At 36.7% G+C, this 19013-nt stretch overlaps 1 protein-coding gene across 2 annotated transcripts in view; it reads right to left on the reverse strand.

Moving 5' to 3' along the window:
• ADAMTS9 (ADAM metallopeptidase with thrombospondin type 1 motif 9) overlaps nt 1–19013 on the reverse strand; it is a 202042-nt gene that overhangs the window by 139032 nt on the left and 43997 nt on the right. Inside the window, exons 11-12 of one of the 2 annotated variants that reach the window (XM_070738165.1) lie at nt 14359–14463; nt 4735–4880 (exon numbers count right to left, since the gene is read on the reverse strand). In XM_070738165.1, coding sequence (XP_070594266.1) covers nt 4735–4880; nt 14359–14463 — 251 coding nt within the window. Of the gene's footprint in view, nt 1–4734; nt 4881–14358; nt 14467–19013 lie in introns of both variants that reach the window. The other variant, XM_070738164.1, reaches the window with a different exon arrangement.

The raw sequence follows: 19013 nt of genomic DNA on the forward strand, positions 1-19013 counted from the left end.
CTGGTCCCAATTATGGTTATAAATTAAGGGCTGCCTACAATTCTCAGTATAGAATGGAATAATTTCTAATCATAGCAGTTGATTACTCTTTACAGGAGATTATTCTTTGGAGACCATCAAGGCCTTCAAAGAGTTTGTGATGTGATGACAGCCTACAACCATAAATGAAAAAAAGACACTTGCAAAAATATGTGAGCATTAGCATTATTTTATGAGTTAACATTAATGCTAAATTAAAATGTTCTTAATATTTGTTAATGCTAATGTTTTTAATTATTTATTCTTCCAACGCAGGAGCTGTTGACACAATTCTACAGAGGAATTATTGCCTTTGTCATTTGTACTTCGATGACGGTTTAGTTTGGTACAGCAACCAAACAGCACAGATACAGACTTCAACAGATAGTTAGGACTGCCAAAAAACACAACTGCATCCAGCATGCCTTCCGCTGAGGCCCTGTATATTGCATGGGTATGAAGGTAGGCTGAGAAAATATCTAAAGATCTCTCGCATGCTGGCATAAACTGTTTCAATTCCTCTACTTGGATGCTGCCACAGGATATTTACATGCCAAAACAACTAGACACAGTCCCACCCCATACACCCTGTCAAGCTGTCACTCTATTGAACAGCTAATTTCCACGTACTGTCTTATGCCTAAGTATATTTAGCCATGTGATATGGCTGTATTATTATTTTTTTCACTTTAAAATTGTGATTCTTCTAAGACAGGAGTAGGCAAAGTTGGCTCCCAGAATTCCCGAGCTAGCATGATCTCATCTTTTATACAACTTTCTCTCATGGTATCATTATTATGATTATGATTATTATTCTGTTGTTTTGCATGTACTAAGAACCAGAGACAAATTCCTTGTGTGTCTAATCACACTTGGCCAAATAAAGTATTGTATTCTGTTCAAATTTAGTTTTGCAGTATGCTACCAGAGTTACTTGCTTGTGAGATATGCAGTTACAGTAATCCTTCACTACTTCGCGGTTCATCTTTCATGGATTTACTACTTCACAGGCTTTTTCAAAGGGGGCTTAAATCCATTAAATCCATTAAAATTTTTAAATCCATTAAAAATTCATAAAATTCTTCTACAGTACTGTACTCTATTAAAGAAACTGGTAGGATATCACATGTAGTTCCAGCTGAGAAACATTATAGAATGACTGTTTAATGCAAAAGGTGGGTTTTAAAAGTCCAAATACTTATTAATTACATTAAAAAAAAATATTTCCTCTGCTTCACGGAAATTCATTTTTCATGGGTGATCTTGGAACGCATCCCCCATGAAAAGCGAGGGATCAATGTATATGCATTAATAATAATTAATTTAATAATTTATTAGATTTATATGCCGCCCCTCTCTGAAGATAGATAAAAATAAATAAATGAATGAAGATTAGATAAATGAATTAAAAAAGCTGAAATATGTGTATGGCTTTAAAATGTTTGGATAAAACTCAACAACACTTTTTTGTGTGGCTGTTGATAAAAATGGAATCATCAACATGTTCGCCAACTTCTGGTGACAGAGAACTAGGAGGGACATGATAGCAGTATACAGGCACTTGAGTGGTTGCCACAGAGAGGAGGGAGTATTTTCCAGGGCACCAGTGGGCCAGACCAGGAGCAACAGATGTAAATTGAACAAGGAGAGATTTAACCTGGAAATAAGGAAGAACTTTCTGAAGGTGAGGGCGGTCAACCAATGGTTGCCAGTGGAGGCTGTGAATGCCCCAACACTCAACATATTCAAAAGGAGATTGGACTGCCATCTGACTGGGGTGGTGTAGGATTCCTGCTTGAGCAGGGGTTTGGACTAGATGACCTGCAAGGTCCCTTTCAACTCAAATGAATGAATGAGTGAGTGAGTGAGTGAGTGAGTGAGTGAGTGAGTGAGTGAGTAAACGAACCAACCCACCAACCAACTAACCAGCCAGCCAGCCAGCCAGCCAGCCAGCCAGCCAGCCAGCCAGCCAGCCAGCCAGCCAGCCAGCCAGCCAGCCAGCCAGCCAGCCAGCCAGCCAGCAAGCAAGCAAGCAAGCAAGCAAGCAAGCAAGCAAGCAAACAAACAAACAAACAAACAAACAAACAAAACATAAGAAGAAGTAATATCAAGACTGTAGCAGGCAGGGGAGATAAATTTCCCATTTTGCATTCTAGCTGTACCTCTAAGAAAAATATCTGAATTAACTGTTTTGTTCCCCAATGCAAATCTCAGTTTTGCTGGAGCAATTCTGGAATAAGTCCCAGTTTCATTAGTTCAGAGTTGAGCTTTGGTAATGAAATCAGGTCTTGGGGGTTCAATCTTCATAAACACACTTCAGATTTAGTCCCAGTTTAGGGTAATTTCCAATCTAAATACAGACCTACACATAGACCAACCTATGCAATAAAACATGTGTTTCATTGAATGCACGTTGAAACACTTCCCTGGATTACAGCTGTCCCCAGTATGTACACTGTATGTATGCATGTGTGCCATCTGTTTGTCATATACTATATGTATGCATGTGTGCCATCTGTTCATCATCTTCATATCCCATTTACATGAATCATTCGTGATATCTTGATCCATTTTAACAAAGTGCCTTTCATACAGTGTTCTTATTTATTCCTCTTTTAATCTAGCTATTTATTATAAGAATTTATATCCCGTCCCTCAATAAAATTCTAAAGTAGATGACACTATTTCCAAACATACTAAAATATTCAACAGGGTAAATTAGCAACAGCATAAAAACAAACTCAACCACAATAAAACACTCCAAATTAAAATAAAGTGTATCACTGCACTGAACTAAATTCTGAAGAGCCAAATGGCAAACCTCTCTGAAAAAATATGGTTTCACAAAGAGTGCTTCCCCCCTACTGTTCTGTGAAAAACCTGCATATTTTGTGAAGCAGCATATTTTATTATCATGATACATTTGGGGTTTTCAGAGAAGAGTGTTCATTATATGTTATAGCTTCCTCATTACTTTTGTCATCTAATAGGCTGATTCCACTTCTTTTTTTAAAAAAAGCCAGGAATCCTGTCATAAACCATCATGTGAACAAGCAACTTTCTGATGTGTATTGCCTATTCACAGCAGCTTCACTCCCCCTTCAGAATCAGAAGTCGGAAAGAGATAACTGCATGTGATGTAGTATAAACTAAGTTCAAGCCAGGATGTAGAATAAACTAAGTTCAAGCCAGGATGAATGGTTGATTTAAGGATACTTCAGTAAACCTCAAGACGTCAGTAGTAGCCTTAACTCAACAATTCATTCTGGCTTGAATTTAGTTTATTCCCAATGCTTCAAATAGGGATGCAGTTGTTTGATAATTCTTCCAGATTCTACACGTGTAGCAAGAAGAAACATTGCAAACACAGGATGCTGTCTATTCATAACGGGTTTATTAAAACAGGATTCCTACCTTAAAGTGTTGTGAGAGAGACTTGTAATATTTACCATATTTTTCAGAGTATAAGATGCACCTTTCCTCCCCTAAAAGAGAGTGAAAATCTGGGTGCGTCTTATACACTGAATGTAGCCCTGCCCAGCCTCTCAAACGGAGCTTTAAAAGGCTAAAAACAGACTTTGAAATGGAGTTTTGCAAGGCTGAAAACAACCTCTCAAATGGATCTTTGCAAGTCTAATATTTACTTACTTACTTACTTACTTACTTACTTACTTACTTACTTACTTATTTACTCATTCATTCATTCATTCATTCATTCATTCATTCATTCATTCATTCATTCATTCAACTTCTGTGCCGCCCTTCTCAATCAACTCAGGGCAGCATACAACATAATAAATACAGTACAAGTGTGTAGAAATATAATATTAAAATACTACAAGAACTAAAAAATTCTAAAATTCTAAAACCCCATATTAATCCTAACGCAGTCATCCACATTCATCTGATCTAGCCACTCATAGCATCAGGTCTCAGCACTCTTGCCCTCCATGCTCGCCGGCAGAGATGAATCTTCAAAGCTTTGCAAAAGGCCAGAAGGGAGGGGGTGGTACGTATCTCCAAGGGAGTTCGTTCCAAAGGGCCAGGGCCGCCACAGAGAAGACTCTTCCGCTAGGTCCTGCCAGATGACATTGTCTGGCTGACAGGACCTGGAGATGGCTGACTCTGTGGGACCTAACCAGCTGCTGGGATACATGAGGCAGAATATACCTGTTCCAAGCTGTTTGCTAAGGATGCTAGCCAGATGGATGTTGGTAGGCAGAATATTTTTTTTCTTATTTTCCTTCCCAAAAACTAAAGTACAGTGTTCCCTCACTTTTCGCGGGGGATGCGTTCCAAGACTGCCCGCGAAAGTTGAATTTCCGCGAAGTAGAGATGCGGAAGTAAATACACTATTTTTGGCTATGAACAGTATCACAAGCCTTCCCTTAGCACTTTAAAGCCCTGAATTGCAATTTCCCATTCCCTTAGCAACCATTCAGATTATTACTCACCATGTTTATTTATTAAAGTTTATTTAAAAAAATATTTATTAAAGGCAGACGAAAGTTTGGCAATGACATATGATGTCATCGGGTGGGAAAAACCGTGGTATAGGGAAAAAACCCACAAAGTATTTTTTAATTAATATTTTTGAAAAACCGTGGTATAGACTTTCCGCGAAGTTCGAACCCGCGAAAATCGAGGGAACACTGTACATCTTAAACTCTGGTGCGTCTTAATAGTCTGAAAAATACAGTAACCTTTTGTACTTACTCAGGCCTGTTGCATTCTCGAATGGCGTTTTTAATTCCCCCACCACAAGTTCGTGAGCAGGCTCCAAACGGGCTCCATGCACCCCAAGCCCCATCTGTCGTAGGTAATTCTCGCTCTTTGGGAACACAGTGGCCATACTTGCAATGCTAAATTCCAATCAGGAGATCAGAGAAAGAGAGATGAATTTTTTAAACAAGATTATTTTATTGTACAATTAGGTTTCATTCCAGCATATTACAGTATTTTTAGTAGTAATTTTATTAAAGCTCGTAATTGCAGCAGTAAAAGCTAATAGGAAAACTAGAAAAAGTTGAATAAAAGGAAACAGTAGTGCAAAAAAGAAAGAAAACAGGGAAAAATAAGGAGACAACAGAAAATAATGGTAAGGATAAAGGAAAAAGAAAAGAAAACAAAAATATAAAGCAGTGACTTTTCACCATCCTAACAAGTACGGTACAAACAATTTTACCTTAGGCCAGTGCTTCTCAATTATTGTTTGTTATGTCTCCCCTAGGAAGAAGTAAACATTTCACTCTCCCCCCAATTCTCTGCCGATACGCGTCTCGCAGCCCACCCCAACTGACCTGTCATCCCCCAAATTGCGCCCCACTGCGAGATACACATCCTACCTAACACCCCCATCACGTTTTTCGGCATTCTAAAAGAAAATATCTCGCAAGTTTGAGAAGTTTGATTGAATTCACAAGATGTTTTCTTTTATAATAGACTGCCTTGGACACAACGCTGAGGAATGTGATGGAGGTACAAGTACAAGTGGCAGGTAAGACACACCTGCCCCTGTGGCAAAAAGAGCACGTTCCCCAGGGTCACACGCCCACCCTGGCATCACTCTGCGCCTCCCCCCCAGGGGGGCTCACTCCACTATTTAAGAAGCACTGCCTTAGGCAGTCTTCAACTTACAACTGTATAAAGTAGAAAAAAGAAACTTATTATTTAATAATACATATATTGGCTGCTGCCCGAATTGTATTTGCACAGAAATGGAAAGAAAAAACAATACCAAAAGATACTGAAGTATTTAAAAAAATTATAGAATGTGCAGAACTAGATATGATGACTAAACGTTTAAATAATCAAACTGAAGCAGAATATTATAAGATATGGGACAAAGTATATGATTGGTGGAATTTTAAAAATGCTATTAATAATTAATTATAATATAGAATGAAATGGTAAATAGTACTACTAATAAACTTTTTCTTTTTCTCTCTCTTTTTCTTCTCTTTTTGTATAAGTATAGAATATTTTAAAACATAAAGAAATTGAATTAATAAGTTTAATATTAGAAATATAGAGGTGAATTTAACAAGAATGTAATCTACATCTGTGGTATTTCTGCTTAGATCTGATTACAGTTAGGATTTTTTATATTTCTGTATTAGATAGACTTCTACGACAAGTGGAGCAATGGTAGCTCCTTAAATGTTTAGTGTTGTATGTCTTTGTTTGTCTTTTAAAAAAATTCAATAAAAATATTTTAAAAAAAGAAGAAGTGGCAGGTAAAATACACCTGCCCCTGTGGCAAAAAGAGCACGTTCCCCAGGGTCACACACCCACCCTGGCATCACTCTGCGCCTCCCCCCCAGGGGGGCCTCACTCCACTATTTAAGAAGCACTGCCTTAGGCAGTCTTCAACTTACAACTGTTTCAAGTTAGTCCAAATTCTAAAATGTTATTTATAAAACATCCCTGAAGTTATGACTGCTTCCTCCAGCAATCACATAATTGTATTTTGGGCACTCAGATTTACTACCCGTCCCTTGGTCATGACTGCATTTTGAAACTTTTATAAACCACTTTTCCAGTAAAAAAAACAGCCATTAGAAACCAAAATTCTCCTTACAAATCAAATTCTGGCCTCAATTGTGGTTGTAAGTCAAAGATCACTTCTTAAAATACAACAGATTATCTCTTCTTCACACACACATTACAATATTTTTGAAATAAATCTTTCTGTAATGGCGGTGGGAATGAAAGAGCCAGGGTGGCGCAGCAGGTAGAGTGCTGTACTGCAGGCCACTGAAGCTGACTGTAGATCTGTAGGTCAGCGGTTCAAATCTCATCACTGGCTCAAGGTTAACTCAGCCTTCCATCCTTCCGAGGTGGGTAAAATGAGGACCCGGATTATGGGGGCAATATGCTGGCTCTGTTAAAAAATGCTATTGCTAACATGTTGTAAGCCGCCCTGAGTCTAAGGGGAAGGGCGGCATAAAAATCGAATAAATAAATAAATGACCTTTGGGAAATAAGAAGAGAAGCAGCCTAAACATAAAACAATAAATGAAATTTGAGTCTGAAGGAGAAGAGGTGGTAAATCTGTTTCAGAAGGGACCCTCCCTAGTTTTTGGGTGAGTAAAAGTGAGGGCAAGAGGATACTTTCAGACTTGCAGGACTCTGTTAAATGTAGCCTTCCAATAAAAATGGATTTCTTATCTGGATTGCCTTGAGGGTTAGCAGGCTGTTATAGCAATAGCATTTAGACTTATTTACCGCTTTACAGTGTTTTACAGCTCTCTCTAAGTGGCTTATAGAGTCAGCATATTTCCTCCAACAAACTGGGTCCTCATTTTACCCACCTTGGAAGAGTGAGTCAATCTTGAGCCTGGTGAGATTTGTACTGCCAGATTGCAGGCAGTTGGCAGTCAGTAGAATTAGCCTGCAGTACTATACTCTAACCACTGTGCCACTATGGCTCATTATGATTATACTTGTAAAAATTTTTCCTAAGAAACATTTAGAGTCTTCCTTGCTCTCAAATGAGTTGAGAGAGATAGTTTTATTCTGAATGACACACATTAATTTTCATTAGTATACAAAATTATATCAATCTATTACCTTCCTGTCTTACTACAACACAAATTTTTATTGTTTTTAAATGTACTACAAAAAGCAATTTATAAATAAACATATGTAATAAAATAATTTTTAAAAAAGATAGAGAGGATTTTCCCCCTGCATTTCCTCAGAGATATCCAGGCTAGGTAGACAATAAATATTATAGAAAATCGAAATTACTTGTAACAATTGAAACTAGGAAAGCATTCCATCACTCTGGAAATACTTGTGTTTCTCAATGTAATTAATAATGATAGATAATTCAGTGGCACTAGCATTTGAAAATTTGCATCAAATGCTTTTAATGATTTTTACTGCCGTATTTTTCAGCTGTAAAATTTATTAGCTGATGCTGCATTGCAGTCATTATAGTCATTGTACTGAATATGAATAGAATAAAAAAGCTACAAAAGCTACACAAAATCAAAGATTTTGTTAAAATACAGTGATTTGAAAATGTGTTTATGTTAAAATTCTCCCCAACACCAGTGTTCATGGATAAGATACAACATTTATGATATTCCAAAGATTCCTTCATACATAAATATGTCATGTCAAGATGTCAGAGGAAATTAAGTTTTGATTTACAAAAATCACAGAGAGAAAACTGGTAGCCTGGATTTTGCTAGACAGACTATATTTTATGATGATCCAGTATCATATGCTTATGTGACAGCAGAAGGGACAATTACATTTAGATTGGCAGAAACAAAGAGCAGAACTTTTAAAAAATTGTGATGGCACAACAAATGGGCAAAAGTAATCCAAATGTCAAAAATATGGCTCTAGTCCTGTTGACAAATGAAGTCACATAAATCTATGAATAATTCATTAATTATTATTATCGTCACATTATCCTAAAGCAAAATTTGTAGTCTCTTCAATGAAAAAAAACATAGAAGATTGAGGACAGAAAAAGACCTCATGGTCCATCTAGTCTGCCCTTATACTATTTCCTGTATTTTATCTTAGGATGGATATATGTTTATCCCAGGCATGTTTAAATTCAGTTACTGTGAATTTACCAACCACGTCTGCTGGAAGTTTGTTCCAAGCATCTACTATTCTTTAAGTAAAATAACATTTTCTCATGTTGCTTCTGATCTTTCCCCCAACTAACTTCAGATTAGGCCCCTTTGTTCTTGTGTTCACTTTCCTATTAAAAACACTTCCCTCCTGAACATATTTAAAATGTTTTGATCATGCCCCCCCTTTCCCTTCTGTCCTCCAGACTATACAGAAATACAGAAGTAATGGAAAGCACAATATTTTGACATATGTATTCTGAACAGGATATCTTGACTAAAATGCATCAGATGCATTCAGCACATGGGATGGGCAGAGGGTTTATAAGGCAAGGATGATACAACATGCAGTATAGCAATTGCTGATTCTACTTCTGTATATGACCAGTAGTACATATGATTTATTGTATGATAAACTAATATATTTGCGCCATACTAGGCATCACATCAATTCAGGTCAAGGTAAAAAAATCTCCTATGTGAGATATTTAGGACGTTATAGAAGTAGCAAGGAGCTGTCCACGGAGAACCTCAAATTACATATAATAAAGACAGATGATTTTGGCATTATCACTTTCTGCATCTAAATCCCAAGCCCTCTTATTTCAATTAAGGCATTGTCCAGGCCAAGATATCATATTGCCTGCAGTAAGGTGCCACAATATGTTAGATCAGAATCCATTTGCTTCTTTAGAGAGAGGAAAACCTATCCAGTAGAATGAAGTGAACCACAGACTCATCCCCAAATGATTTTGTTTAGATAGCAAAATCTCAGGTTAACCCAAGAGAGCCAAACAAAGACATTTAAAGTTAAGTCTGGAACACAGAGAATAGTTTTCAGAAGATTAAAAATGAATGGCTTCTAATGTAGGGGCATCTTTATACTGTAAACACAAAACTGTGCACCATCTAACAGAAAGCCCAAGGTCTATGCTGTATGCAGTTTTACTGTTGCAGCGACATCATTACTGTATATTCTATGATCACCTAAGAAACTTTTTGAGCTTTAATTATATAAATTGAATTGAATTTGAGTTGAATTGGCTGCTTTACTTGGTCAAATATGATTAAACATACTAGGAAACATGATTAAAAGTATACTAGGCCAAATACGATTAAACATACTAGGAATTTGCCTCCAGTTCGGAAGCATTCAGTGTCCATGAAAAAAAACAGAACAAAAATAATAAAATTAAAATAAATTAGCATTGAATTGGGATTACTGGACATAAGAATAAATTATAAAAAAAGGACAATATACAATTCCATCATGGTCCTTTTACCCTTCACCCAAACAATTATCCCACAAACCTATAAAATAAACAATATGAATCATTGGTAAAAGGATGAACAAATCCAAAACTACAAAACTCAAACCTTAACCCAAGTTTAGAAACCTAAAACTTTTATTTATATTGATAGTAAAGATCTTAAAAGCTGTAGAGTAATCGGGTCAACAGATAAGTTGACACTATTTATGACATTTGATAAACTTATAGATGAACTTATTTCTTCTTTTTTCTTTTTTCTTTTTTCTTCTTTTCTCTTTCTCCCCCTTCTCTCTTTTTCTTTCTCTCTCTTTAGCTTTTCCTCCTTATTTTCTTCCTTTATGTAAGTGTGCATTTTATTTTATAACTGCATACTCTAAATTCATATAAATTTTTACTAATATTTGCATAGTCCTTTTGCTTTCTGTATCCCCTCCCCCATTTTATTTTCAATAAATATTATATTTTATTTTATTTTAAAAAAGAATAAAATATAAAATATTCTTTTTTTAAAAAAAAAATTGCTTCTACCAAAAATAACATGTTGTTAATATTCCTTGAATATACAGGTATCCTCAACTTTGAGTCCAAAATTTCTGTTGCTAAGTGAGGCATTTGTTAAGTGAGTTTTGCTACATTTTATGATCTTCTTTGGCACAATTGTTGAGTGAATCACCACAGTTGTTAAATTAGTAACCTGGTTGTTAGGTGAATCTGGCTTCTCCATTGATTTTTGTTAGCATACAGCATGGAAAACGGGGAATAGAATGTTACATGAGAGCTAATTTGCATACTGGCATGTGATTGGTTTTGGCAGTTGAAAGAGAGAATTCTATTCAATTCCTATGCTGACAGTTGGTGAATCTGCATCATAGAGAGCAGATGTAGAGAGAAATATAGTTCCTCTGTCAAGTTGTTATTTTGAGAAAACATAAAACCAGTTCAATGAGAAATAAGAAATAAAACACATAAGTTTATATTGGAGTCATTGTATTTATGTACCCAATATACATTGTAGCACAATTCTGCTAGGAAGACACTCTGCTGGGTGAAGTGAAGAACACAGAAACATACATAGAAACGTAGAAGATTGATGGCAGAAAAAGACCTCATGGTCCATCTAGTCTGCCCTTATACTATTTCCTGTATTTTATCTTAGGATGGATATATGTTTATCCCAGGCATGTTTAAATTCAGTTACTGTGGATTTACCAACCATATCTGCTGGAAGTTTGCTCCAAGCATCTACTCTTTCAGTAAAATAATATTTTCTCACGTAGCTTCTGATCTTTCCCCCAACTAACCTCAGATTGTGTCCCCTTGTTCTTGTGTTCACTTTCCTATTAAAACCACTTCCCTCCTGAACCTTATTTAGCCCTTTAACATATTAAAATGTTTCAATCATGTCCCTCCTTTCCCTTCTGTCCTCCAGACTAAACAGATTGAGTTCATAAAGTCTTTCCTGATAAGACATCACTTGAAAACATAAATATCATAGAAAGCCAACAATTCTGATTGTCAGAAGGTCACAAAAGGTGATCACATGAGCCTGGGACACTGCAACCATCCTAAATATGAGTTAGTTGCCAAGTGTCTGAATTTTGATCACATGACCCATGGCGATTGCTGTAATGTTCAGAAGTATGAAGAAGACTCAGTGTCATTGTAACTTTGAATGGTTGCTAAGTGAACAATTATAAGTCAAGGGATACATTTATGGTTAAGACAAAACGTTTAACACTGCTTCCCTTGAAAAATGTATGCGATTCTTCTTGTCTCTAATCTCAAGAGAAATAATATACTTCTAAAAAGAAATGGAACCTATTTCATTGACCGTTTCTGGCTGTATTGTCCTCAGAACAGTCTACTGTCTTTCTATTCTGAAGTGGTATTCTCATGATATCGCAGGTAACTACAATTTGGTTACAAAACAGAACCAGAAGTGTTCAGTCTTTTGTAAAAATAATAAAAAAATAAGGACAAGTGTGTTATTCAGGTGGCTGGACAAGATAAACCCAGAAATTTTATAGCTTGCATTGTAGTAGTAGTAGTAGTAGTAGTAGTAGTAGTAGTAGTAGTAGTAGTAGTAGTAATATTTTGCAAATAAGAACAGTTCTTATTCTCTTTATCAATGACTTGCAGTTTATTTGGTTAAGACTGGCTGATCTATTCTTTCTCTTGGCTATGCCCATTTACTGATGAAAATAAAATAAAATAAAATAAAATAAAATAAAATAAAAGGAAAACACCCTGTTTTTCAGTTACAGGTTAGATATTACAATATCTGAACAGAAAATGTTTTGTCTGCAGAATGATTTTTTTTGATGCAGCAAGGAATGAAAATAGTGGGGTAGGTTGGTCTGGGGTTCAGTGGTAAGCACAGTATTTTCTAGTTAGGTTGGCTTCATGTCTCTAGTTTATCTGGATAGTTTACAATCAGTCTGCCTTCTAAAAGGCTTCAAATAGTTGCACACCACTTATGGGCAATCAGTAGACTCCAAATGGAAGATAAGAGTCCGAAAATTAATGAAAATTAACACATTAACTTTCTGCACTAGCTTGTTAGAACTTCAGCTGACATCAATAAAACACACATGTGGTGTTAATTGAGTTAGCGCTATCCCTTAAGAACATTTTGCAGCTCCGTATGCAGTAAAATTATTGAAAAGCAAGTATGCCCACTGCAGAATGGATTGATACGAGACATTTTAAACAACTAGAAGTAACAGTGGAAGGTAAGCCCTCTCCTGTGAGAAATTTATTATGACTGACATTCCAACCATGACTTATTACAGATGATATTTCCCATTGCAAATCCAATGCCATAATCATATTCTGAAAAATATATCTACTTTTCATATCATAGCAGCAGCATGCTAACCCTCAAGTAAACAAATACTGCTTAACAGATATTTGTCTGAAAAGTTTAGCTTGGATTATTATTTGGTTTAATACTATCCAGCTCAGTGTTTTCACACATGATATATATCTAAAACTTCACAGGTGTTTGTCTGCTGTAGGAAAGAGACTTAAAGGAGACATTTGTATAACTGTTGATTTAAGGTCAGAGGGGTTTTTTTCTGGTCTCAGGTTTTAGGTCTTAAAATGTATTTTCTTTTTTAATCATTTTTTTACTGATTATATACACCCATGAGTTTTAAAATCTGTAGTTCTGAAGCAAAACATTTTTTTTCACTTTGGTTAAAGAACAAAGAAAATGTTTAAAAGGAAGATAAACTTTCTCCAGTTGAGGAAAGTGGGCTTCAGATGTTGTATTATTACTCTGCACTGAAACTACTTGTTCCAATTAGTTGTGGAGTGATGTTGCCTTCAATAGAAACATAGAAACATAGAAACATAGAAGACTGACGGCAGAAAAAGCGTTTAAAAAGAAAACATTAGCGTTTAAAAAGAAAACAATAGCGTTTAAAAAGAAAACATTATGAGATGATATGGGAGAATCCCTCACAGAAATAATCTGTGAAGTGGCCTTCATGAAGTCCCATGATTAATGGCCACCAGTATAAAGTTGGATATTACAGAAAGGGAAAAAAAATCTCATTCAAAAGAGAAGGTTGAACTTTTTCTTCTAGTGAATAGGTAAATAGAAAGTGGTCTGTTAATGAGTACAGTCTGGTGATAGAGCAGTTCAAAAATGATGCTGTCAAACAATAAAATGGTTAAAGATATTCTCAATGAACGGATACCATTATTTGGGGTAGTGGTTAAAGTGCTGGCCTAGAAACCAGGAGACAGTGAGTTCTAGTTTTGTCCTAGACATAAAAGCTAGCTAGGTGACTTTGGGCCTCTCACTCCAATTCATAGAAACATAGAAGACTGATGGCAGAAAAAGACCTCGTGGTCCATCTAGTCTGCCCTTATACTATTTCCTATATTTTATCTTACAATGGATATATGTTTATCCCAGGCATGTTTAAATTCAGTTACTGTGGATTTACCAACCATGTCTGTTGGAAGTTTGTTCCAAGGATCTACTACTCTTCCAGTAAAATAATATTTTCTCATGTTGCCTTTGATCTTTCCCCCAACTAACTTCAGATTGTTTCCCCTTGTTCTTGTGTTCACTTTCCTATTAAAAACACTTCCCTCCTGAACCTTATTTAACCCTTTAACATATTTAAATGTTTCGATCATGTCCCCCCTTTTCCTTCTGTCCTCCAGACTATACAGATTGAGTTCATTAAGTCTTTCCTGATACGTTTTATGCTTAAGACCTTCCACCATTCTTGTAGCTTGTCTTTGGACCCATTCAATTTTGTCAATATCTTTTTGTAGGTGAGGTCTCCAGAACTGAACACAGTACTCCAAATGTGGTCTCACCTCATAAAATTGTTGTAGTGAAAATAGGAGGAAAGAGTATTAGTCGCCTTGAGTTATTTACAAAATAAATAAATGTGGGGTAAAAATCGAATACATATATAATGACAAGAGGCAGAGCAAAGAGACCAACTAACCTTTCCAAGGCCACAGTCCGTCCCATCTGCCCACGGTGTGTGTTGCGTACGACATCCTTTATGTGCTCCGTCATCATTAATGCACCATAGTCTTCTGCACTGCTTCTGCTTAAGTGATTTTAAATGGTCTCAGCATTACTCAACAGCCAGTATAACATATGCTATAGGCCACATACTTATTTTAGATTATCTCCCTGGTGCTATTACCATCACTGAGAAAGGAAGTATAAACAATGAGCACAATAAACTAGAGGAAGTGACTTGGCTAAGGTTGCAAACACTGACATTTTTGGCTTATACACATTAACCTCCTAATTTAAAAGCTAAACCTGTGCCCATACAAAAGTGCTCAGAAATCCCATTATGAAAAAATGGTTAAAAATGTCTCATGAAATGAACGAAACCAGAAAATCAGAAATAGTGAACATTTCTATTACTCTCAAATTTGAAAGATTCTTATTGAAATATCTGACTCTGTTCTCCATCTGGACTTGTATCCTTTTCCTTGGAGTAATTAATGGTTTCTATTTTTAAATTTCGTGATTATTAAGAAAGAGTTGAATATACTACTGGCAGCTGAAAAAAACAGATGGTACCCAAATTATTAAGACTTGAGTGTCCTAGCCTTTCAAATCAATCCCATTAAAACAAAACCATAGATTACCAGTCACTATTTCCTATGAGAAAGATTTCTTACAAATTGTTCTGTTTTTATTAGAAATACAGTGTACAGCTATAAGCTACAACTCTGCAAAATTTCACTGAGCTTCCTCTGTAATTCCTATTTACAATGGCTATACTGTATATTATTCTGCATTGTATATAAAATGGTGAGTGAAGTTTAGAATTACTTGAAAGTACTGTAAGTTTTATTAAGTTCAATGGGAATTATTTCTGAGTAGACACTGGGAAATTTCATGGATAAGTTGCTTATTTTAATGTATGCTGATTAGTGTACATTTAAAATGACAATGAAGTTCTATTCTATTCTATTCTATTCCAATGTGTTGCACCACATGATTCTTGACAACTCTATATTTTCTTTAATGTACACTGAGAGCATATGCACCAAGACAAATTCCTGTTTCCTTGTGTGTCCAATCACACTTGGCCAATATAGAATTCTATTCTATTCCTATTCTACCATACCCTACCGTACCCTGGTTATTTTGTCTACTCCATCTTTGTACATATCTAAACTTGATGGAGTTGCCAGTAATATTCTTGGCTGAAGCCTCATTCCAAGTTTGAATCTGGATTATGTTACAGGTCTGTAATTTGGGCTCCTTAGGATTCCAAACTCCTATTACAGTATAAATGGAGAACAGAGCCAAGAGGAACGTCACACTTGTCATCTGATTTACTGTAACTCTCTGTATATGTGGCAGGGTTAAAAACAACCAGACACTCCAAATGGTACAAAATGCTGTGCCCCATCTAACAAGATCCAATAATGTTACCCACCTATGCTGTGATTATTGAATTGGTTAACACTCTGCTTCTGAATCCAATTCAACATGCTAGTTATTACTTCTAAAGCCTTACATGGTTTGGAGCACAAGTAGATACACGGAACATGTTTTCTACCCTAGATATGGCTGATTCCATGCAATCTTTGAGGAAAAGCAGATGCCTTATCTATAAGAGATGAGGAAGGTAGAGTCTCCAGGATGCATCTTCTCTGTGGCCACCTAGCTTTTGAGATAAGGAATGACCCCAATGACAACTCTGATTCTCAAGAAGGTTTTGAAAGCTCTATTGCTTCACAGGTTGTATAAGGGTTAAGATGACTCAATCAGATTAGATTATTCTCTATTGTTTAGATAAATAGGAACTTTTAACATCCAGAGCTTAAAACCCCCAAGTGTTTAGCAATAGCAATAGCATTTAGACTTATACACCGCTTCATAGGGTTTTCACAGCCCTCTCTAAGCGGTTTACAGCATATTGCCCCCAACAATCTGGGTCTGCATTTTGCCCATTTCGGAAGGATGGAGGGCTGAGTCAACTTTGAGCCGGTGGTGAGATATGAACTGCTGAACTACAGCTAGCAGTTAGCTGAAGTAGCCTGCAGTGCTGCACTCTAACCACTGCACCACCCCGGCTCCTCCAAGCCTCAATCTATATATTCAAGTTACAAAAACAGATTCCACCTTTCAAAGTTGAAATTACGGTATATGTGCATATTGGATATACTGTAAGTGTGACTGTTGAAGGCATTTAACACATGTTGATAAAACTAAGGGTGCATTTAATCTGCAACTCCTCTGATTAGTCATTTTCTATGTCACCTCAATCCTGATTAAATAATCAAGAGGCCATACGTGTGACATAAACAGTCACAGCTCTTTCATAGCTGTATAAAGAAAACGACAACTCTGTTAAGATATTTGCTTGTATAAACAGGTGGTGGTGAATGTCTGTAAACAAGCTCCCTTCTTTTTATGCTAATGGATTTTTCTCTCAACAATTCAACATGCAACCTAAATTTAGAGATTATTATTCTCACACAATGACAAATTCCTTCTGAACCAGGGCTGAAATGCTCCAAGCTCGCTCTTGCCTGTCGGTTGTTGGAGAGCCAGTCGCGAAGGCAGCACGAGGCTCCGCCCACCTGCCCGTGGGCAGAGCCATTTGGGTTCTTTTACCCTCTGTGCATGCACAGAACACTTTGATCATATGCAGAGGGTAAAAGAACCCAGATGGTGGGTGGGTGGAGCCTTGGGCTGCCTTCATGACCAGCTCCCCATCAACATTTTACATGTCCAAAGATACTTCACCAGAAGAGCCCTTCACTCCTCCACTCGAAACAGAATACCCTACGAAAGCAGACTATCAATCCTAGGTCTTGAAAGCTTAGAACTAGGATGCCTAAAATACGATCTAAGTATTGCCCACAAGATCATATGCTGCAACGTTCTACCTGTCAATGACTACTTCAGCTTCAACCGCAACAACACAAGAGCACGCAACAGATTCAAACTTAATATTAACTGCTCCAAACTTGACTGTAAAAAATATAATTTCAGCAACCGAGTTGTCGAAGCGTGGAACTCATTACCTGACTCAGTAGTGTCAACCCCTAACCCCCAACATTTTTCCCTTAGACTATTCACGATTGACCTCTCCAGGTTCCTTAGAGGTCAGTAAGGGGCGTGCATAAGTGCACCAGTGTGCCTTCCGTCCCCTGTTCAATTGTCTCTCCTTATCTCATTTATCTTTTCTTCCTTTCAAATATGTTCACCTATACTTTTATATCTTTTCTTCTATTCTTTTCTTTATTTATATTACTACATATCTATTCTCTTCAATGTGAATTATGTATTGGACTAAATAAATAAATAAATAAATAAAATAAAATAAAATAAAATAAATAAACTGACAGGCACAAGTGCACTGGGAACATTTCACCTCTGTTCTGAAAATTAACAAAAAAATTGCTTGCAAATATTCCAAATGTTAATCAAATAGGCTGCCTTCTTGCAATTATTTAGACATAGCCTGTACTTTGCTATAAGCTTATTTCACTAAAATCATAGAATCATGGAGCTGGAAAGAACCTTGGTGGTCTTCTATTTATTTTATTTTATTTATTTATTTAATTAGATTTGTATGACATCCTTCTCCGATATGTTTGTCAAATCTTATACAAGATAATAGGTGTGGTATAAACATAAACAAAAGCAAGTAGGTATAGGTAAATTTGGACAGTAGGACAGGGATGGCAGGCATGGTGGTGTACTTATGCATGCCCCTTACAGACCTCTTAGGAAAGGGGTGAGGTCAACTGTAGACAGCCTTAGGCTAAAGTTTTTGAGGTTTGGAGAAGAAACCACAGAGTCGGGTAGTGCACTCCACGCATTGATCACTCTGTTGCTGAAGTTGTACCTTCTGCAGTCAAGTTTCGAGAGTTTGAATCTATTTTGCGTTTGAATCTATTTCGTGCTTGTGTGTTGTAGTCTAACCTCCTGCCCAAGGCAGGAGTCCTTATATACCATCCCGACAATTGGTTGTCTACTCTTTTCTTGAAATCCTCCCACGATGGATTAGTGTTTCTCGCCAGCAAGCATGGTGGCTGGGGAATTCTGGGAGTTGTAGTCCAGACATCTGGTAGTTGCCAAGATTGAGAAATATTGCACTATTCCATGTATGGAATGCATGGGCCGTACCAGAGAAGGGTGATAAAATTCCCCAAGGAAGGTGCTGTTTGTTTGAGAACAATTATTGTTTCATTCATCTACAGGAAGTCCTCGACTTACAACCACAACTGAGCCCAAAATTTTCATTGCGGAAGGAAGAAAGTTAAGTTAGTTTTGGCCCATTTTGCACCCTTTCCTGCCACAGTGGTTATGTGAATCACTGCAGTTGTTAAGTGAATCTGGCTTCCTCATTGACTTTGCTTGTCAGATGGTCGCAAAGGGTGATCACATAACCCCAGGAAGCTGCAACCATTATAAATACATGCCAGTCTCCAAATTTTGACCATATGAGCATGGGGATAAGTGCAACAGCCCTAAGTGTGAGCAACAATCATAAGTCACTTTTTCAGTGCCATCGTAACTTCCAAAGGTCACTAAACAAATGGTTGTAGGTCAAGGACCACCTGTGTATATCTCAAATCACGTATACAAGGCAGAATATTTGTAGAAACTTGT

Source organism: Erythrolamprus reginae, chromosome 2 (assembly GCF_031021105.1).
Source record: "Erythrolamprus reginae isolate rEryReg1 chromosome 2, rEryReg1.hap1, whole genome shotgun sequence".
Taxonomy (NCBI): Eukaryota; Metazoa; Chordata; class Lepidosauria; order Squamata; family Dipsadidae; genus Erythrolamprus; species Erythrolamprus reginae.